The sequence below is a fragment of the Crinia signifera genome, chromosome 3 (assembly GCF_055691185.1).
Source record: "Crinia signifera chromosome 3, ASM5569118v1, whole genome shotgun sequence".
NCBI classification, from domain to species: domain Eukaryota; kingdom Metazoa; phylum Chordata; class Amphibia; order Anura; family Myobatrachidae; genus Crinia; species Crinia signifera.
The window spans coordinates 162501794-162524522 of NC_139219.1; the positions used below are offsets into that span (position 1 = coordinate 162501794).

Consider the following 22729-nt stretch of genomic DNA (forward strand, 5'->3'; position numbering starts at 1 on the left):
GAAGTACATTTTTGTGTAAAAAAATGTATTTTTTTCATTTTCACTGCCCAGTTGTACCAAAATTGATGAAACCCCTGGGGGTTTGAAATGTACACTATACCCCTAGATGAATTCCCTGAGGGGTGTAGTTTGCAAAATGGGGTCACTTGTGGGGGGGTTCCACTGTATTGGTAATGCAACATAGCACCCACCATTCATTCCACCAAAATCTGTGCTCCAAAATCCAAAAATCACTCCTTCCCTTCTGAGTCCTGCCATGCACCCAACTGGTATTTTTTGGTCACATGTGAGGCATTGCCGTACTCTGGAGAAATCGGGGCACAGATTTTGGGGTGCTTTGTCTCCTTCATTCCTTGTGAAAATGAAAAATTTTGAGCCATAAGTACATTTTTGTGTAAAAAAATGTATTTTTTTCATTTTCACTGCCCAGTTGTACCAAAATTGATGAAACCCCTGGGGGTTTGAAATGTACACTATACCCCTAGATGAATTCCCTGAGGGGTGTAGTTTGCAAAATGGGGTCACTTGTGGGGGGTTCCACTGTATTGGTAATGCAACATAGCACCCACCATTCATTCCACCAAAATCTGTGCTCCAAAATCCAAAAATCACTCCTTCCCTTCTGAGTCCTGCCATGCACCCAACTGGTATTTTTTGGTCACATGTGAGGCATTGCCGTACTCTGGAGAAATGGGGGCACAGATTTTGGGGTGCTTTGTCTCCTTCATTCCTTGTGAAAATGAAAAATTTTGAGCCAGAATACATTTTTGTGTAAAAAAATGTATTTTTTTCATTTTCACTGCCCAGTTGTACCAAAATGGATGAAACCCCTGGGGGTTTGAAATGTACACTATACCCCTAGATGAATTCCCTGAGGGGTGTAGTTTGCAAAATGGGGTCACTTGTGGGGGGGTTCCACTGTATTGGTAATGCAACATAGCACCCACCATTCATTCCACCAAAATCTGTGCTCCAAAATCCAAAAATCACTCCTTCCCTTCTGAGTCCTGCCATGCACCCAACTGGTATTTTTTGGACACATGTGAGGCATTGCCGTACTCGGGAGAAATTGGGGCACAGATTTTGGGGTGCTTTGTCTCCTTCATTCCTTGTGAAAATGAAAAATTTTGAGCCAGAACTGCATGTTTGTGTAAAAAAATGTAATTTTCCATTTTCACATCCCAGTTGTACCAAAATTGGTGAAACCCCTGGGGGTTTGAAATGTACACTATACCCCTAGATGAATTCCCTGAGGGGTGTAGTTTGCAAAATGGGGTCACTTGTGGGGGGGTTCCACTGTATTGGTGCTTGGGGGGTCTTGCTAATGCGACATAGCACCCACCAAAATTCCACCAGAATCTGAGCTGCAAAATCCAAAAATCACTCCTTCCCTTCTAAGTCCTGCCATGCACCCAACTGGTATTTTTTGGTCACATGTGAGGCATTGCCGTACTCGGGAGAAATTGGGGCACAGATTTTGGGGTGCTTTGTCTCCTTCATTCCTTGTGAAAATGAAAAATTTTGAGCCAGAACTGCATGTTTGTGTAAAAAAATGTAATTTTCCATTTTCACATCCCAGTTGTACCAAAATTGGTGAAACCCCTGGGGGTTTTAAATGTACACTATACCCCTAGATGAATTCCCTGAGGGGTGTAGTTTGCAAAATGGGGTCACTTGTGGGGGGGTTCCACTGTATTGGTGCTTGGGGGGTCTTGCTAATGCGACATAGCACCCACCAAAATTCCACCAGAATCTGAGCTGCAAAATCCAAAAATCACTCCTTCCCTTCTAAGTCCTGCCACGCACCCAACTGGTATTTTTTGGTCACATGTGAGGCATTGCCGTACTCGGGAGAAATTGGGGCACAGATTTTGGGGTGCTTTGTCTCCTTCATTCCTTGTGAAAATGAAAAATTTTGAGCCAGAACTGCATGTTTGTGTAAAAAAATTTAATTTTCCATTTTCACATCCCAGTTGTACCAAAATTGGCGAAACCCCTGGGGGTTTGAAATGTACACTATACCCCTAGATGAATTCCCTGAGGGGTGTAGTTTGCAAAATGGGGTCACTTGTGGGGGGGTTCCACTGTATTGGTGCTTGGGGGGTCTTGCTAATGCGACATAGCACCCACCAAAATTCCACCAGAATCTGAGCTGCAAAATCCAAAAATCACTCCTTCCCTTCTAAGTCCTGCCATGCACCCAACTGGTATTTTTTGGTCACATGTGAGGCATTGCCGTACTCGGGAGAAATTGGGGCACAGATTTTGGGGTGCTTTGTCTCCTTCATTCCTTGTGAAAATGAAAAATTTTGAGCCAGAACTGCATGTTTGTGTAAAAAAATGTAATTTTTCATTTTCACATCCCAGTTGTACCAAAATTGGTGAAACCCCTGGGGGTTTGAAATGTACACTATACCCCTAGATGAATTCCCTGAGGGGTGTACTTTGCAAAATGGGGTGACTTGTGGGGGGTTCCACTGTATTGGTGCTTTGGGAGTCTTGCTAATGCATCATAGTACCCACCATTCATTCCACCAAAATCTTTGCTGCAAAATCCAAAAATCACTCCTTCCCTTCTGAGTCCTGCCATGCACCCAACTGGTATTTTTTGGTCACATGTGAGGCATTGCCGTACTCGGGAGAAATTGGGGCACAGATTTTGGGGTGCTTTGTCTCCTTCATTCCTTGTGAAAATGAAAAATTTTGAGCCAGAACTGCATGTTTGTGTAAAAAAATGTAATTTTTCATTTTCACATCCCAGTTGTACCAAAATTGGTGAAACCCCTGGGGGTTTGAAATGTACACTATACCCCTAGATGAATTCCCTGAGGGTGTACTTTGCAAAATGGGGTGACTTGTGGGGGGGTTCCACTGTATTGGTGCTTTGGGAGTCTTGCTAATGCATCATAGTACCCACCATTCATTCCACCAAAATCTTTGCTGCAAAATCCAAAAATCACTCCTTCCCTTCTGAGTCCTGCCATGCACCCAACTGGTATTTTTTGGTCACATGTGAGGCATTGCCGTACTCGGGAGAAATTGGGGCACAGATTTTGGGGTGCTTTGTCTCCTTCATTCCTTGTGAAAATGAAAAATTTTGAGCCAGAACTGCATGTTTGTGTAAAAAAATGTAATTTTTCATTTTCACATCCCAGTTGTACCAAAATTGGTGAAACCCCTGGGGGTTTGAAATGTACACTATACCCCTAGATGAATTCCCTGAGGGGTGTACTTTGCAAAATGGGGTGACTTGTGGGGGGGGTTCCACTGTATTGGTGCTTTGGGAGTCTTGCTAATGCATCATAGTACCCACCATTCATTCCACCAAAATCTTTGCTGCAAAATCCAAAAATCACTCCTTCCCTTCTGAGTCCTGCCATGCACCCAACTGGTATTTTTTGGTCACATGTGAGGCATTGCCGTACTCGGGAGAAATTGGGGCACAGATTTTGGGGTGCTTTGTCTCCTTCATTCCTTGTGAAAATGAAAAATTTTGAGCCAGAACTGCATGTTTGTGTAAAAAAATGTAATTTTTCATTTTCACATCCCAGTTGTACCAAAATTGGTGAAACCCCTGGGGGTTTGAAATGTACACTATACCCCTAGATGAATTCCCTGAGTGGTGTAGATTGCAAAATGGGGTGACTTGTGGGGGAGGTTCCTAACTTTTAGCACTTATGGTGCCTAGAATCCTACATGGTGCCTAAAAAAAAATCTCATAAAAAGGAGGCTCCAAAATCAAGTAGGTGCTCCTTCTATTATGAAGCCTGTGGTTTGGTCAAAGTGCACACTAGGGCCACATATAGGATATTTTTGAAAACAAAAGAATTGGGGGAATCAATTTTTAGTCACATTTCTCTAGTAAAATCTACTGTATTTGTTAGAAAAATGTATTAAAATTGAAACTCTGCAAAAAAAAAGAAATTTTGAAATTTCACCTACACTTTGTTTTAATTCCTGTGAAACACCTAAAGGGTTAACAAACTTCCAAAATGCTGTTTTGAATACTGTGAGGGGTGCAGTTTTTGAAATGGCATCATTTATGGGGGTGTCTCACATACAAGTCCCTCAAAGTCACATCAGAACTGAACTGGTCCCTAAAAAAATCAGTGTTTGAAATTTTCTTGAAAATTTGAGAATTTGCTAGTCATATTTGAAGCCTCCTAGTGTCCAAAAAAATGAAAAGGGGGTTGAAATAATGATGGCAACATAAAGTAGACATATGGTCTATGTTAGTTATTAACTATTTTGAGTGGTATGATTATTTGTCTCACAAGCAGAAAATTTAACATTTTGCATATTGCTAAATTTTCCATTTTTTCACGATATTTTGGTATTTTTCACAAAAAAACACAGACTGTATCGACCAAAATTTACCACTAACTTAAAGTACAATGTGTCACGAGAAAACAATCTCAAAATCACTGGGATAAGTAAAAGCAAAAAAAAGTTATCCCCACTTAAGTGAGACATGTCAGATTTGAAAAAAAGGGCTCTGTCATGAAGGCACAAACTGGCTCTGTCATGAAGGGGTTAAAATACTCTTCTATGAACGCCAGGCATCTTAGAGTGATATCGAAAAAGGAGTAATCCGGTTTTATGCTAAATGGGAAATTTATATACAGGTCGAGTATCCCGTATCCGAATATCCGTTATCCGAATTATTCCGAAATACGGACATTCCAGAAAGTGAAAAAATTTTTTTTTTTTTGCTAAAAACTCACTGGGGACATATGTAACAGCATCACTGGGGACATGATATGTAACTGGCACTATATATGTGCAAGACAATGATTGCTTGGCATTCAAATTCAGTGCTGAGATCGTGAAACAAAATGTGTGTACTTTTTGAAACCTTGTTTTTTGAACAATTAAAATATGTTTGTGTGTATTTTATGTGGTAATAAAATATATTTGTGTGTATATTATGTGTTTATACAGCATAAATTCAAGATACTTCAAAATACATCATTGAAATATTAAAATATTCCGAAATACGGAATAATCCGTTATCCAAAATTCTCCTGGTCCCGAGCATTTTGGATACGGGATACTCAACCTGTACAAACATTGCCTCCTGACACCCCAGGGGCAAACGCAGGATTTTCAGAAGGGGGTTTCCAGAAGGGCGGAGCAAAGCACGGAGATGGACACTTAGGTGACCCAGTATATGCTGGGTCAGTTAAAGTATTATAGATAGACCAAATGTGTATAAATAATAATAATAATAACAATAATATATATATATATATATATATATATATATATATATATATATATATATATATATATATATATATATATATATATATACACACATACAGCAATGTAGACCCCTGGGCATAGCAATGTATTTGGGTCCCTACGGTCCTCCAGCAGTAGGGGTGGGGGGGTGCTATGAACGGAGGCTTTGATGTCCCACGGGTGGTAGGGGGTATTATATCAACCGCACAGATGGTGGGAGAAGGGGGCATTGTGCTGAATGAAGGGGTCCTGATACATAACTTCCAGGGTGGTAGAGGATGTTTAATATGCAGAGGAGGGGTGTATAGTGGAGTGGGCTTATTATTCATAATTTTCTGGGGGGAGGACAGCTTGCTTGACTGCAGATTTCTCCAGTTCCCGTGAATAGATTTCTTAGATTTTAAAGGAATTGAAAACTAGAGAATCCCACCTACCAAAGGGTACTGGGGACTAGGTAATCAGAGTTCAGGAGGCAGAGCAATCTGCCAACGAGTATATAAAAGTACATACCAGGTGTGTGGAGCTGGAGCAGTAACCAGCTCCTGGAAGGCTGATATCTCTGGTTCTGGGAAAAGTAGAGACAAGCTACTAGTGTCCATAAAAGGGGAAGAGTCCCAGCTCAGTAAAACTCTATGTCAGACAGAACCTGAAATATCTGACTGGGAAGAGCAATTAACAGGTTTGGATGGGGACCACTGCTTTGAAGTCAGATATCTCCGGTTCCTAAGGGCCGATTTTTTAAATTCTTGTACCCATGGAAAGATGGGACCCTCAGCTTTCAGCCTAGGGTCCTTAGACTCCTGGGGGGGTTTCTGGGTACTCAGAAACCCCCCTGTGTGCGCTACTGCACCCAGCTGTCCATTCAAAAGGTGTTTGAGAACACGACCTGGTACTTGCTACGTCAGATCTCTTGAATGTGGAAAATATAGAGATATATATGTCAACATGTTGTCTGATTTCCCTTGTATAAATTGGGTAATAGTGCACACTGCTCAAGTACAGCATCAATAGCGAACAGGACACTGGCATGCATTAAAAGGGGAATGGATTCAAGAGATGCCAATGTAATAGTGCCTCTTAACAAGGCATTGGTGAGACCACACTTGGAATACTTTGTTCAGTTCTGGGTGCCGCACCTTAAAAAGGACATAAATTAATTGTAATCTAGAATACAAAGATAGGGTAACCAGGCTGAATGTGTTTTCATTGGAGAAAGAGAGGTTGAGAGGTGATATGATTAGTATGTTCAAATACAGGATTGGGAACCATATGGAAATGGGAGATGATTTGTTCAGTAACAGGTCTATACTTAGGACACGCGGGCATGTACTGAGGCTCAAGAAAAAGATATTCTGTACTGAATTAAGAAGAGGATTCTTCACCATTAGAGCAGTAAAATTCTGGAACTCATTGCCGGTGGGGTGGTTACAGCAACTACTGTATGAATTTTTGGCCACTAAGGGAGTCCTATAGATATGACTTACTCAAGTCAGTAGTTACAAGTTAGATAGGATGAACTTGATGGACTAACATATTTTTTCAACCTTAATTACTATGTTACTACTGTAAGACCCATGTCACAACATTAGGTTGTCATATCTGAGTGCAGGCTTAGGTGCGGTTATGTGACCATTTTCAATTACATAAAAATAAATGAGAATCTGTCAAATATCAAAAACTGAAAACACTGGGTATTCTGTTTTGTTTGCTTAGTCTATTTTGAAATTGGTCATCTACTGTATGTTGGACTACTTGATAATATTTGATAATAAAACAAATCACCAGAGTAAAGCTGGCCATACACGAATACGTTTTGGGCAGTTTTCACCTTATTCTGACAGATCAGGAGCTGAGAAATCGGGTAAAAAGTGCTCAAATCGTGTGTACCTAACCTCCGATTCCGAACCTTGCTGGGGTTGTATATGATACATCATATGCTAAAGGACCACATACAAGGTATTGTATGCGGTCCAGCAGCCGGTTATCTCCATGCGATACCTCGGATTAGTGTATGGGGGGCCTTTACTGATATATTTATTATTGTCTTAAATGCTTTTTCTTGTTTTACATCTTACGCCTAATATTTGTAGTACTGTATGTTAATTATTTTGCACTTTTGACAATACCAGAACAGGGAAGAACAGGTTTTCTGATGACATGACTCGCCTTGTTCAGAATGGGGTGTTATTTGTAGAATGCATGCTATTCTGGCTATACTGTATGCCTGATTCTCAAGAGAGGAAAAAAAAGATTATTCTTACGCTGGACCGGAAATTATGATTAATTTCAAGGGATGGAGATTGTACATTTTGGGAGGTGACATATTTTGCAATATACAGTATATTGGTTTCTGCAAACGGTACCAACTATATTATGGGGAATTATTATTTGCACTAAGAAACAAATGTCACTCTTGCCTGCTATACATACAATACTGTATACAGAAATATGGCTCCAATGGGCAATGTATTAGAAAAAAAGGAAAATATGAGATTTAAGCAATGGATTGGTGCTGTATTGTAACTAATAAATTACATAAATTACATAAGGGCTGTGAGAGCTAAAATAAAGCAAATAGGATAAACCACATTTTTAATGAAAGTAGATAATGGCAATCTGTAATATTACATTTATGCAGTTGTTTTACTAATAATGTTTTGTTTTTGTTTTTTTAAATTGGATACATTGTTTTAAATACCGGCCAGTTTTTTCTGTTATTTGAGTCTATAGATTTGGAATAATTAAGATTTTTTATAAATATTAAAAAAAAAAAAATATCCCTTCCAGTGCTACTTATTGGGTGTTTTTTTCCAGTATTGTAGTTGCCATCTTTAATTTTGCTTACATGAATTAGTACTTAAAATCCTGCTAACATTAGATCAAACTGCAAAATGGGGGTCCATTCCAATCGACATTCCTTGCACTGAAATAGGCCAAGTATTGATAGCACTAGGGCTGTTCTCATAACTGTGGGTAGTTGGTACAGGTTAAAATGGAAATTTAAGGATATCAGTTATTATATATCCTTTTTGAATTACAAGTCTTATAGTTATATTCTGACGGTGAGGATTTCCCTGGAACATAGAATAGGGCGAGTGGCCGGCAAGGGGGTTGAATAGCGAGGATGGCTTATTTTTGGTGATCCTCGCCGAAAACAAGCCATCCTCGCCATAAAAACCCCCTTGCCAGCCAAATTGACTATGCCCTTAGTATGCCGAATTCACCTTAAAATTGATGGACCTGCCTCCAGTTGTAGTCCTATAAGCTCCAACATATGCATGGCCGCATATGATGTTACTGTTATTACTCTGCATCATCACCGGAATAAGTGATGGGGGGTAGTCAGATTCCTGGAGACTCGCTCACTTTTGAGGAGCCTCCCGGTCATAAAAGGAGAGTAGACAGGTATGTAACAATCTTTATCTTGCATAAACTTATTAGGTACTTATGTAGTATCTGGGCTGCCGATTTTTTGATTGTATGCCTTAAGTTAAGGCATACAATCAGATGCGATGCGATGCGATATCGCATCGCATCGCATACGATGCGATGCGATGCGATGCGATGACCCGATTTTTCCATAGGATTCAATGTTAAAATGGACTGAGTCCATTTTAACATGAAATTCAATGGGAAAAAGGGGTCCTTTTCATACCCCTACTATCCAAGTGGGCATGGAGTTGGATATAAACCTGTGGCGAGCGTAGCGAGCCACCGAGCCCGAAGCGTGGCGAGCGAAGCGAGCCCCGCGAGGGGACGGTATTCTGTGTCCCCTCGCGGGGCTCGCTACGCTCGCCACGCTTCGGGCTCGGTGGCTCGCTACGCTCGCCACAGGTTTATATCCAACTCCATGCCCACTTGGATAGTAGGGGTATGAAAAGGACCCCTTTTTCCCATTGAATTCCATGTTAAAATGGACTCAGTCCATTTTAACATTGAATCCTATGGAAAAATCGGGTCCATCGCATCGCATCGCATCGCATGCGATTTGGTCGGGTGCGATGCGATGCGATGGACCCGATTTCAAAATCGGCAGCCCAGTTACTACATAAGTACCACTTATTATACTAAATAATGCAGACAAAGGTTAATCAAATATAATTTTCATTTTACAGGAACAATTTGGACACAAAATATTCTCTGTCTGATATTCAAAGAAAGTCAAGGGAATGTAGCAGAAGATGTTGACAACATGGCCAAAGCTCCGTGGATTGAATATAATATATACAACATTGATTATGGCAGCCGCCCCTCACCTCGACTCTTCACAACACACCTGCCTTATTATCTGATGCCGGAGGATCTGAGGAAGCGGAGAGGAAAAGTATTTACACAATTATCCATTTGTTGAATATGGCGGTAAAATATGTTAGCTTGCAGATTGTGGGCCTGATTGTGAAATGCGTACAATACTGAATCCAGACATATGGAGCAATGTTTATCAAACTTTGCTTGCTTATAACTCTGAATATTGCACTTTGTGAAATATGTTACCGTTAAAACACATAAATACAATGATGACAGCTCAGACACAAACATGTGCCTACCGCAGAAAATGAATCACTGTAAATAGAATTCATTTTACCTCAGAGTCTGAGGGATTTTTTTTCCACAACTTGAGGAGGATGAGGATAATGACACAGTTAATAGCCCATATAAGGTTTTTTTTTTTTTTAGAAAGTATAAACCTACCATAATTATAGTGAAAAATATTAAATATATCTATGACAGAATATATTTCCAATCTCTCTGACAGAAAACTCTTAAGTGTTCAATGTTACTGTAAAGACACAGGTGTCCTAATGGGAAACATACTGATGACCGGCAGTCAGCATTCTGATTCTGGCATCCAAAAAGAAGAAATCCCCCCCCCCCCAATCCTTACCCTACCTTCCTGCAGCATAACCCTAACTCTAAAACCACCGACTGACCTTACCCTTTCCTGTTAGTGCATAACCTCCACAATCTAATCTCTAAACCCCTCCTTCTAAGTGCCTAACCCTAACTCACCCTGTCTTCAGCCTAACTCTACCCCCCCAGCCTAACCCTAACCCCGGCCTGACACTGCCACTCCCCAATTACCATTCGGCATACCAGCACTTGAAAATTCCAGCGACAGCATCCTAAATGGTGTTGGGATTCCAATGCTGGTCTACTGGCAATAGTTGGCAATAGATGATAAATTATGATGAGTGCTGGCATCCTGACCGCCAGGCTGCTGAACGCATACTATCCTAATTCATTCATCATAGAGACAGGGGTTGATTTCTAAGTACCTGGAAGAAATGCTCCTGACTGTCCACAATAGGAAACCTACTCCCCAATGGCAAAATGCTGTGATTCGCAGGGGTCATTAATAAAAAGTTGTGTTCCCTTGTGTATTGCTATGAAAAAAAAATGGTAAGAATAATACAGTATGACTATTTTAAGATTATTGGATATATTATTTAATCACACTGCATTTGTTATTTTATTATACCCCTTTCATATTAAGTCTTAAGGTGGCCATACACTACTGCGATTTCAGCAGCAGTGTATGGCCATCCAAATCTCTTGAGCCACCCAGGAAGGATCACGTCAATTATTGCATGAGGTCCTTCTTCATTTGATGTATTGCAGGCGGCTCTGTTCAATGCTGCTGGAAGGGGGTCTGAGTCAGTGGTTGGCTGTGCACATAGGTACAGCCTCCAACTCCAATCCAATGCTCACGGGACAGCGCATGTGATATCACCCGATTTCTCGACCTGATGCATCGGAATCGGGCAAAATCACCCCAAATCACTTAAGTGTATGAAAGCCTTTACTTCTGGGGAAAAGCCAGGTGGACAACCCTGGTTGCATGTCTGTGTTAAAGGGCCAACCAAGGCTTTGTGTGCTGGATCCATTACTTTGGTTATGGTGATAAGGTGCTGAATTACATTATTTTAAAATAACCTGGAAATTCATTATTATCCTGGATTGCACCTGGTATTTTACTTTTAAAGAAGTATTAGCCACAATAATAAATATGTTTAGGGCCAGATGAATCAAACTTCAAAACCTATAATGTGTAGTGATAAATAACCAGCCAATCAGCTCCTAGCTGTTGTTTTTCAAAACCAACCTTTAGCATGGCAGTTAGAAGCTGATTGGCTGGCTGTTTATCATTCTCCATTTTATCACTTTTTGAAGCTTGATACATCTGGTCCTTATTTTTTTTTTTTAAATAACACTGAGATTTCATCTTTAGGTTATTTATGTATCAAGAAATCCAAAAGATGACGCGGTATCATTTTACCACTTTTACAAACTTTATGTCAAGATACAGCATCTACCAATAACTTGGGAAAACTTCTTTGACCTGTATATCTCAGGAAAAGGTACCTATATAATTCATATAGCTTAATTATATTAAACAGCTGTTAACTACCAGAACTAATGTCATTTAATGAAAGTTTTTAGTTTTATTTAAAAAACAAAATGTCGGATAAAGGAAAATTCTATAATACTCTATAATGTGGTTTGATTCAGGCATGTGCAGCCAGGTAAGGCAATTGAAAACTGTCAGCAGCAGGAGGCAGGGCTGACTGCGGGCACAAAAAGAGGCTGTAGAGCCAATTGAAAAACAATGAGGAAGCGACCCCTACACATCTGCCCCAGTGACAGGGATGTGCCTTCAGTCCACATCAAAACACGCCACATGTCACAGAGACAGATATGATAGGAGAGCGGAGCAGTCTATCACACACTTACAGCCTGTATCTGTTGTCGTGGTTGCAGGTGGCAGTGGTGGTAGTGGGCATTCATGGTGTTGGTAGCGGGCAATGATGGCTAGGGTAGCAGGCTTAGGCGGCCATAGCAGCAGTAACGAGGATAGTACTGTCCTTTACGTGCACTGGAGACACTGTATCGGGCTTTGACGGCAGTGATGACGCAGAGCCTCATCAGTCACTAACCTGCAGCAATGATTGAGTGTTTGAATATGGAGGGGAGCTTGCACTGCTCCAAAGAGGTGTTCCATATTTTGGTGAATATGGGGGCACCTCATCAGTGTTTTTGAATTGTGGGTTAAGAGAAGCTCATTATGTTATGTTATGATACAATATATAGATTTATGATATGTTGTTCTCCCAAACCTCCTCCTGTCACCTGCCTGTTTCCTTCATTAAAACACAGTGTGGTGATTATTTTGTCCTTGGAAACACAGTGTGTTACAAAAAAAACTATATGTTTTAATTGAGGCAGCATACTAGCATAGAAAACATCAAACAGACTGGTGCTGGATGATCACAGGCGTCACGGATCATATTGGCTTGGTGGATCACCTTACCCTAATAAGTAAAGTGATCCCATTTTTATGTGATATAGTATGAGTGTACTCTTCCTTTAAAGTAAAATGGTTGTGGCTCAGTGAGATAAGATGGATGATGTTATACAGTAGTTCTATTGAAGTCACACTATGATATTTATTTTGATTTATATGATTTGCTTTGTTGCAGCTAGAAACTTCCCAGTCAACCTTTATTTGTTCTTTTTCAGTAATTGGTGGCTCGTGGTTTGATCATGTCAGGGGGTGGTACACTAACAAGGAGGAATTTAACTGTCTCTTCTTGTCATATGAGGAGATGATAAAGGTAAACATAGTGTATAAGATCTATAATAAATAATTGTTGATGTCATGCAGTGACAGTGATGGAACTTGTGATTGGCAAGCCCAAGTGCAAAAATATCATTTGGCCCCCCTCCTCCATCCAAACCCAAGTTCACAATATGCCACATGGCAGTGGGTGACAGAATAAGGCAGGGAGAGATAGAGGATGACACAGAGAGGCAGAGGGTCACAACGGAAGGCAACAGAAAGCAGAAGCTGACAGCAGAAAACAGGGGAAGGCAAAGGGTGACAGTGGGAGGCAGTGGGTGACAGGGAGTGGATGACACAGAGGGTATCAGGTGAACCAAGCACAATGCCATGCATAGTGTAGAGAACAGGGGTCATGTACCTTAGTGCAGACACAACCTTCGTGGTCTCTGTTCTATCTGTGACAGGGACTCCACCCTTTGTGCTTTCCTCAGTTTGGCATTCAGTCAGGTAGACTCTGACAGTGCCTGTTACACCGGTTGTGAGCGGCCTTTATTTCACAAACTACTGCAAATCAGAAACAATGTACAGCTGTATATTAATTAGAGGCCATATGTGACTGTAATAATCAATGCTGGTAGGTGACAGGACTCCTCTATCAGTCTGGCACACAAGATCAGCCCTGCCTCTTCAAAGGTAAGGGGCAGGTCCCTCAGGCAATGTGACCGTTATATATGCATACTGTATATAGATTTTCTGGAATAACCAGAAAATCTATATAAGCATATATAATTGAATATACAGTTAAAAAATCAATAAAAGTATCCCCATGCAGTTTGGGGGGAAATTTACTAAGATAAATTCGTGAAAAAAAAATCGTATTTTCATACGAAAATACTATTTTTTGGGGCGTATTCATATTTTTGGCATTTACTATGCCAAAAATATGAATATTCGGATTGATGGGACATCCGTATTTGTATTTACAAATACGAATGATTACACCATCAATAGAATACGACAGAAATCACCATTCAAAAGAATGGTGATTCCTGATTCTAAGCGGCCGTATTGAAATTACATTCTCAAAGAAATGCAGGGTTATCCCGGGTTAAGTGTGAAAGGTGCCGACCCGGGTTATCCCTGCTTCAAAAGCATGTGTGAATGGGTCCCAACCCGGGAATGTCCCTGCATGTCCCTGGAATTTAAATCCCGGGTTGGTCTCTGCATTTCTGGTGTGCAAGGGGTATAATACTGCTTTCAGAGCACAAATGCAGGGTCGCACCAGGAATTTTAAACGGTTCATTCCTAGTGTGACCCTGCATGTGTGGTCTGTTCAGATCAAAGCAGCGAACCGGCAATATTGTCAGTTTGCTGATGTCATGTGGGAGTGCGATGGAGTGGCAGAGCGTCATCTGGGGCGGGGGAGCAGGCAGCGCTTAGAGTTGGTTCAGCTCCAAGTGCTGCCTCCTCCAAAGTGTGAACGGGAAACGGGTCGCTCAACCCGCTTGACCTGTTCACACTACACAGCAACACGGCAAGGAACCGGTAAGAACTCTGCTTTTTACCCGGTTCGGATTGCTGTGTTGCTACCGGTTAGCTGTAACCGGTAACCCCTTTCACATCGCACTAATTATTTGGTCGAACCGGCACAAAATCTGGTTTTACCCGGTAATTAGCTGAGATGTGGAAGGAGTATAAGGGTCACATAAGCTGTTCATAGTACTGGGGTCATGTGGGATGCTCCGTGATTCACTGTCTATGTACACCTGGGCCCAGCTCTTTTTCCTGGTGTGTAAGGAAATAATCAACAATCCGGTGCTTTGACCTCAATTATTAACCCTTGCCAAGCAAACACTGTTATTCACCATAATGACCTGTAATGTTTACTTTATATAGAAAATATAATCTTTTTTTACACAAGATTTAATATTTGAATTCATATAACAAATGTGAGCGACACTGAAATTTTTAGCTGATGTTTATGCACATCTCCCACATAGATGTTGGCCATTAAAGGGTTACATTTTGTAAATCACATCATTTAAATCAGAAACTGGTCGACAATGTCTTGGTTGACAGTAATTAGGTCGAACTTTTACTGTATCAACCATGCCTATGTTGACCATTTGCTTGTGTCAATCTTTTGTCACTGTTAACCTAGTGTATGTCAACCATTTTCAGGTGTCGACCTAATCACTGTTGACATTAGTTGTCGACAAAGTGACTGTCGACCTACATATTGTCTATCATTTATTCCAGATCCATTATATCCTACAATTATTCACCTATTGCTAAACTACAACTACTAATGAGTGTGGGTTGTTAGGTCTACACCAACTAGGTTGACAAGCATTGGGTCAACACCACTAGGTCGACAGGCAGCAAGGTCAACATGGGTCCAGATCGACATGTGTCTAGGTCGCCATGGGTCTAGGTCGATAGGACATTAGGTCAACACAAGCATTAGGTTGACATGGGCAAGGTCGACATGGGGTTTTCATAGGTTTTTACCTGAATGTCGACACCGTCGACATGGACACAGTTTGAAGTGCACCGCATCCCCTCGCGTCGCTCGCTTCACTCGCGATGCTTGGCACACTATTTTATTCTCGCCCTAGTGGATGGTAGGGCATGAAAAAACATCTTTTGCCACACGTCGGCTCAAAAAACTGTGAAAAACCCCATGTCGACCTTTTGACTGCTGACCTTGCCCATGTCGACCTAATGTTTGTGTCGACCTAGACCCATGTCGACTTTGCTGTCTGTCGACCTAGTGGTGTCGACCCAATGCTTGTCGACCTAGTTGGTGTAGACCTAATGACTGTATCCCCTACTAATGACCTAATAATAAAGTAGTCACGACAATGGTAAGTTTACATAGTAGGAACATTGACACCCTCCTCTATCACCATTGGACCATTGCAGCCAATGGGGTCTGTGGCAGCTTTGGTGAACAATGCCTGGAAGGTAATCATCAGTAATGTTATTAATCTGGGCACAAAATGAAATGTTGACATAATGAAAAAACATGTTTAACATGAAATGGCATTTCAATATTTTGTACTTTTCATGTTGGGTTAAAACTATCATAACCAAATAAAGAAAATTTGTATTTCTAGGACCTAAGATCGGCTGTTCTGAAAATATGTACCTTTCTGGACATGAAGCTTGATGACCAAGCAGTAAACAGAATTGTGGAGAAAGCAACATTTAAAAACATGAAACATGATCCACTGGCTAATTATAAATTTATTCCAACAGATTTTCTAGACCATAGTAAAGGAGATTTTCTTCGCAAAGGTAAAGTATAAATGAGACAAAAGACTGATGTGTTAACATACATTACTGTATGTACAGTACCTTACCTTTGGATATCAGTCAGTATTAACCCCTTCCCGACAATTGACGTACATTTACGTCATGGTCGGGAAGTACTTCCCGACACATGGCGTAAATGTACGTCATGGCATTTAACTGTCACCGCGTCTATAGACGCGGTGACAGTTTCAACATGTCTGCTGTCCCTGACAGCAGACATGTCCGTGCATGCCCAGGGGGGGCTGCGATGCCGCCCCCCCGTCGGCGATCGCTGTGATTGGCTGTTCAGTGTGAACAGCCAATTACAGCGTTTTCTGTGTCACCGGCGAATAACGTTCGCCGGTGACACGCGATCGGAGGTGATTGGTGCTGTAAAGTACAGCACCAATCACCGCGGGGTGTAAGGGTGACACTGGTGTCACCCCACCTCACCCCGCCCGCCCCCAAAGGCCGTGATTGGTCCGTCGGACCGACGGACCAATCACAGCCATGGAGGGGGGTTTAAACTAACGGTGACTGCACTGCAGACGCCATTCCGGTCTGGAATTGCGTGCAGTGCGGTCACCGTGCCAATCTGCCGTGATATACTGACCAGAACCTGGCAAAATACTTACCTGATCCTTGCAAATATCTTGGCTGCTTCATCTGCTTGTAGTGTGCTGGATGCTTCCTGGATCCTGTTACTTGTGACTTCCTGTGAACTTGTGCTGCTGCAGTGTAATAGCGTTAGTTAGTTAGTTAGTTAGATAGAGAGAGATAGAGAGAGATAGTGTCAGAGAGTGCTGTATTTTGTGCTGCTGCAGTGTGATATAGTTATAGAGAGAGATAGAGAGAGATAGAGAGAGATAGAGAGAGATAGAGAGAGATAGAGAGATATAGAGAGAGATAGAGAGAGAGAGATAGAGAGGCCTAGTGACAGAGAGTGCTATATTTTGTGCTGCTGCAGTGTTATAGTTATAGATAGAGTGAGAGAGATAGAGAGAGATAGAGAGAGAGAGATAGAGATAGTGACAGATTGTGCTATATATTTTTTATATAACTGACTGCTGCCCCCCCTTTTGTGCTGATCAGTATAAATTAACTGATCAGCAACTTTTTGGGGGCGCAGGGTATTTTTATATATATATATATATACCTGTCACTGCTGCTGCTGCAGTGTCATAGAGTGTTAGATAGAGAGAGATAGTGACAGAGAGTGATAGAGAGTGCTAAATTTTGTGTCTGCTGCCCCCGCCTTTTGTGCTGATCACTATATCTGAGGTGATCAGCAACTTTTTAGGGGTGCAGAGGTTTTTTTTTTTTTTTTTATATATACCTGCCAGTTGCACTGTCAGTTGCACCTGCTACCCCTCACTGGTAATCAGTGTCGCATCACTGATCACCTTTTTTTTTTTTTTTTGTGTGTGTGCTGTGGGGTCATTTTTTAATTTTTTTTTTTTACACACACTGTGATTTTGTGGGTGTCCTGACGTACATCACTGATCATCTTTTTCGGCACAGGGTTGATCTATTTTTTTTTTTTTTTTGATCAAATTCCTGTTGCCTTTCAGCGCTGTTCAGTGACGGACGTTACTGACCAACATCTGTGCTCAATTTTTGGCGCAGGATCTTTTTTTTTTTTAACCCCTTCAATTTTTTTTTTAACCCCTTCAATTTTTTTTTTTAACCCCTTCAATTTTTTTTTTTTTAACCCCTCCATTTTTTTTTTTTTTGTATAAAGTATTTTTTTTTTCTGCACACTACATACACACTACACACTACATACCCCCCGGGTTGAAATAAAGTTTGTACCCCCCCCTACACTATACACGTGTTGAAACATTTCACTACCAGTAACACAAAAATAAAAATGGCATCCCAAATGTCATCCCAAATGTCATCCCAGTCATCCAGAAGAATGTATTCAGCGGAGGAGGCATATGCCCTGCTTGCTTCTGACTCTGACACAGCCAGTGATGCAAGTGGGGAATTTGAAGGATTCGCCTTAAGCTCCTCTTCCTCCTCTGATGATGAGGGACCCCCTCAAAGACGCCCCCGTAGAGCAGCTGAGACCCCCCCCCAATAATTGATCTCGTATGGACCCCACCACCAGACAATTTTGAGCCCCAGGTTCCTGAGTTTTTGGCCATGCCAGGAATCCAATTTGATTCCACAGGTCTCAGAGAAATTGACTTTTTCAAATTATTTTTCTCTGATGATTTTATAAATTTAATGGTGGACCAAACTAATTTATATGCCCAGCAGTTTATTGCTCAAAACCCCACGTCATCATTTGCTAGGTGGACCCCTGTAGATGCAGTAGAGATGATGACGTTTTGGGGTCTGGTGTTTCATATGGGCATAGTAAAAAAGCCAGAAATTAGGCAATATTGGAGTACAGATGTTCTGTACAGCACCCCATTTTACCGTATGGCCATGCCCCGGGCTCGATTTGAGATGATCCTTAAATTTTTGCATTACAACGATAATGCACAGTGCCCACCCAGAGATGATCCCACCTTTGACCGGCTATTCAAAGTCAGGCCGGTCATTGATCATTTCAGTGCCAAATTTGAAGACATGTACATCCCAGATAAATTCATTTGCATAGACGAGTCCCTTATACATTTTAAAGGAAGGGTTAAATTCCGCCAGTACCTTCCCAGTAAGAGGGCAAGGTATGGCATAAAAATGTATAAGTTGTGTGAAAGCACCTCAGAGTACACCCACAGGTTTAGGGTATATGAAGGGAAGGATTCAAGAATTGAACCGCCAGAATGCCCCCCCTCCCTCGTAGGTGTTAGTGGAAAAATTGTCTGGGATTTAGTGCACCCCTTCCTGGATAAAGGTTATCACCTCTATGTGGATAACTTTTACACCAGCATCCCCCTGTTTAAGGCCCTTGGTTCAAGAGGTACAGCAGCTTGCGGTACTGTGCGCAAGAACCAAAGAGGCCTCCCAAAAACGCACATTGCCCAAGTAATGAGAAGGGGTGAAAGCAGGGGAATATGCACCGAAAATATGTTGTTGGTCAAATATAAGGACAAGAGGGATGTCCTTATACTGACAACAATTCACGGAGACAGTACCACCTCCGTCCCTGTACGAGGTACCAGTACCCACACCTCCAAACCTAACTGTATCCTGGATTACAATAGGTACATGGGCGGAGTGGATCTTTCAGATCAGGTACTGAAGCCGTACAGTGCCCTGTGGAAAACAAAAATCTGGTACAAGAAGCTGGCCGTGTATATCATCCAGATGGCACTGTATAACGCTTACGTGCTATTCCGTTCTACCGGCCAGAGGGGGACATTTATGCACTTTCAAGAGGAAGTCATAAAGGGCCTAATATTTGGGAACCAGCAGGCTGAGGGCCCCAGTACTTCTAGTACTGGCCCCCGTATTGTACCAGGGCAGCATTTTCCTGATGAAATCCCCTCCACTGGAAAAAAGGGCAGGACACAAAAAAGGTGCAAAGTTTGCTATAAAAAGGGAATAAGAAAGCAAACTATTTTCCAGTGTGACACTTGCCCCGACAAACCCGGCCTATGTATAAAGGAGTGTTTTAAAATATACCACACATCTATGGATTATTAGGTTCATAATTTCACCGTGCTTCGGGGGTCTTGCTAATGCCACATACCACCCACCATTCATTCCACCATAATCTGAGCCGCAAAATCCAAAAATCACTCCTTCCGTTCTGAGTCCTGCCATGCACCCAACTGGTATTTTTTGGTCACATGTGAGGCATTGCCGTACTCGGGAGAAATTGGGGCACAGATTTTGGGGTGCTTTTTCTCCTTCATACCTTCTGAAAATGAAAAATTTTGAGCCAGAACTGCATTTTTGTGTAAAAAAATGTAATTTTTCATTTTCACTGCCCACTTGTATCAAAATTGGTGAAACCCCTGGGGGTTTGAAATGTACACTATACCCCTAGATGAATTCCCTGAGGGGTGTAGTTTGCAAAATGGGGTCACTTGTGGGGGGGTTCCACTGTATTGGTGCTTTGGGGGTCTTGCTAATGCGACATAGCACCCACCATCATTCCACCAGAATTTGTGCTGCAAAATCCAAATATCACTCCTTCCCTTCTGAGTCCTGCAACTTTTTGGTCACACATGAGGCATTGCCGTACTCGGGAGAAATTGGGGCACAGATTTTGGGGTGCTTTGTCTCCTTCATTCCTTCTGAAATTGAAAAATTTTGAGCCAGAACTGCATTTTTGTGTAAAAAAATGTAATTTTTCATTTTCACTGCCCACTTGTATCAAAATTGGTGAAACCCCTGGGGGTTTGAAATGTACACTATACCCCTAGATGAATTCCCTGAGGGGTGTAGTTTGCAAAATGGGGTCACTTGTGGGGGGGTTCCACTGTATTGGTGCAACATAGCACCCACCATTCATTCCACCAGAATCTGTGCTGCAAAATCCAAAAATCACTCCTTCCCTTCTGAGTCCTGCCATGCACCCAACTGGTATTTTTTGGTCACATGTGAGGCATTGCCGTACTCGGGAGAAATTGGGGCACAGATTTTGGGGTGCTTTTTCTCCTTCATACCTTCTGAAAATGAAAAATTTTGAGCCAGAACTGCATTTTTGTGTAAAAAATGTAATTTTTCATTTTCACTGCCCACTTGTATCAAAATTGGTGAAACCCATGGGGGTTTGAAATGTACACTATACCCCTAGATGAATTCCCTGAGGGGTGTAGTTTGCAAAATGGGGTCACTTGTGGGGGGGTTTCACTGTATTGGTGCTTAGGGGGTCTTGCTAATGCGACATAGCACCCACCAAAATTCCACCAGAATCTGAGCCGCAAAATCCAAAAATCACTCCTTCCGTTCTGAGTCCTGCCATGCACCCAACTGGTATTTTTTGGTCACATGTGAGGCATTGCCGTACTCGGGAGAAATTGGGGCACAGATTTTGGGGTGCTTTTTCTCCTTCATACCTTCTGAAAATGAAAAATTTTGAGCCAGAACTGCATTTTTGTGTAAAAAAATGTAATTTTTCATTTTCACTGCCCACTTGTATCAAAATTGGTGAAACCCCTGGGGGTTTGAAATGTACACTATACCCCTAGATGAATTCCCTGAGGGGTGTAGTTTGCAAAATGGGGTCACTTGTGGGGGGGTTCCACTGTATTGGTGCTTGGGGGGTCTTGCTAATGCGACATAGCACCCACCAAAATTCCACCAGAATCTGAGCCGCAAAATCCAAAAATCACTCCTTCCGTTCTGAGTCCTGCCATGCACCCAACTGGTATTTTTTGGTCACATGTGAGGCATTGCCGTACTCGGGAGAAATTGGGGCACATATTTTGGGGTGCTTTTTCTCCTTCATACCTTCTGAAAATGAAAAATTTTGAGCCAGAACTGCATTTTTGTGTAAAAAAATGTAATTTTTCATTTTCACTGCCCACTTGTATCAAAATTGGTGAAACCCCTGGGGGTTTGAAATGTACACTATACCCCTAGATGAATTCCCTGAGGGGTGTACTTTGCAAAATGGGGTGACTTGTGGGGGGGTTCCACTGTATTGGTGCAACATAGCACCCACCATTCATTCCACCAGAATCTGTGCTGCAAAATCCAAAAATCACTCCATCCCTTCTGAGTCCTGCCATGCACCCAACTGGTATTTTTTGGTCACATGTGAGGCATTGCCGTACTCGGGAGAAATTGGGGCACAGATTTTGGGGTGCTTTGTCTCCTTCATTCCTTCTAAAAATGAAAAATTTTGAGCCAGAACTGCATTTTTGTGTAAAAAAATTTAATTTTTCATTTTCACTGCCCAGTTGTATCAAAATTGGTGAAACCCCTGGGGGTTTGAAATGTACACTATACCCCTAGATGAATTCCCTGAGGGGTGTAGTTTGCAAAATGGGGTCACTTGTGGGGGGGTTCCACTGTATTGGTGCTTGGGGGGTCTTGCTAATGCGACATAGCACCCACCAACATTCCACCAGAATCTGAGCTGCAAAATCCAAAAATCACTCCTTCCTTTCTGAGTCCTGCCATGCACCCAACTGGTATTTTTTGGTCACATGTGAGGCATTGCCGTACTCGGGAGAAATTAGGGCACAGATTTTGGGGTGCTTTTTCTCCTTCATACCTTCTGAAAATGAAAAATTTTGAGCCAGAACTGCATTTTTGTGTAAAAAATTTAATTTTTCATTTTCACTGCCCAGTTGTACCACAATTGGTGAAACCCCTGGGGGTTTGAAATGTACACTATACCCCTAGATGAATTCCCTGAGGGGTGTAGTTTGCAAAATGGGGTCACTTGTGGGGGGGTTCCTAACTTTTAGCATCTTATGGTGCCTAGAAACCTACATGGTGCCTAAAAAATAATCTCATAAAAAGGAGGCTCCAAAATCAAGTAGGTGCTCCTTCTATTATGAAGCCTGTGGTTTGGTCAACGTGCACACTAGGGCCACATATAGGATATTTATGAAAACAAAAGAATTGGGGGAATCAATTTTTAGTCACATTTCTCTAGTAAAATGTACTGTGTTCCTTAGAAAAATGTATTAAAATTGCAAATCTGCAAAAAAAATGAAATTTTGAAATTTCGCCTACACTTTGTTTTAATTCCTGTGAAACACCTAAAGGGTT

The 22729-nt window shown here is 41.7% G+C and overlaps 1 protein-coding gene across 2 annotated transcripts in view; it reads left to right on the forward strand.

Moving 5' to 3' along the window:
• Positions 1-22729, forward strand: part of LOC146063927 (amine sulfotransferase-like) — a 100193-nt gene that overhangs the window by 71568 nt on the left and 5896 nt on the right. For both annotated transcript variants that reach the window (XM_083176848.1, XM_083176850.1), the window contains exons 3-6: positions 9360-9568; positions 11474-11603; positions 12763-12857; positions 15925-16105. In XM_083176848.1, coding sequence (XP_083032974.1) covers positions 9360-9568; positions 11474-11603; positions 12763-12857; positions 15925-16105 — 615 coding nt within the window. The remainder of the gene's footprint in view (positions 1-9359; positions 9569-11473; positions 11604-12762; positions 12858-15924; positions 16106-22729) is intronic.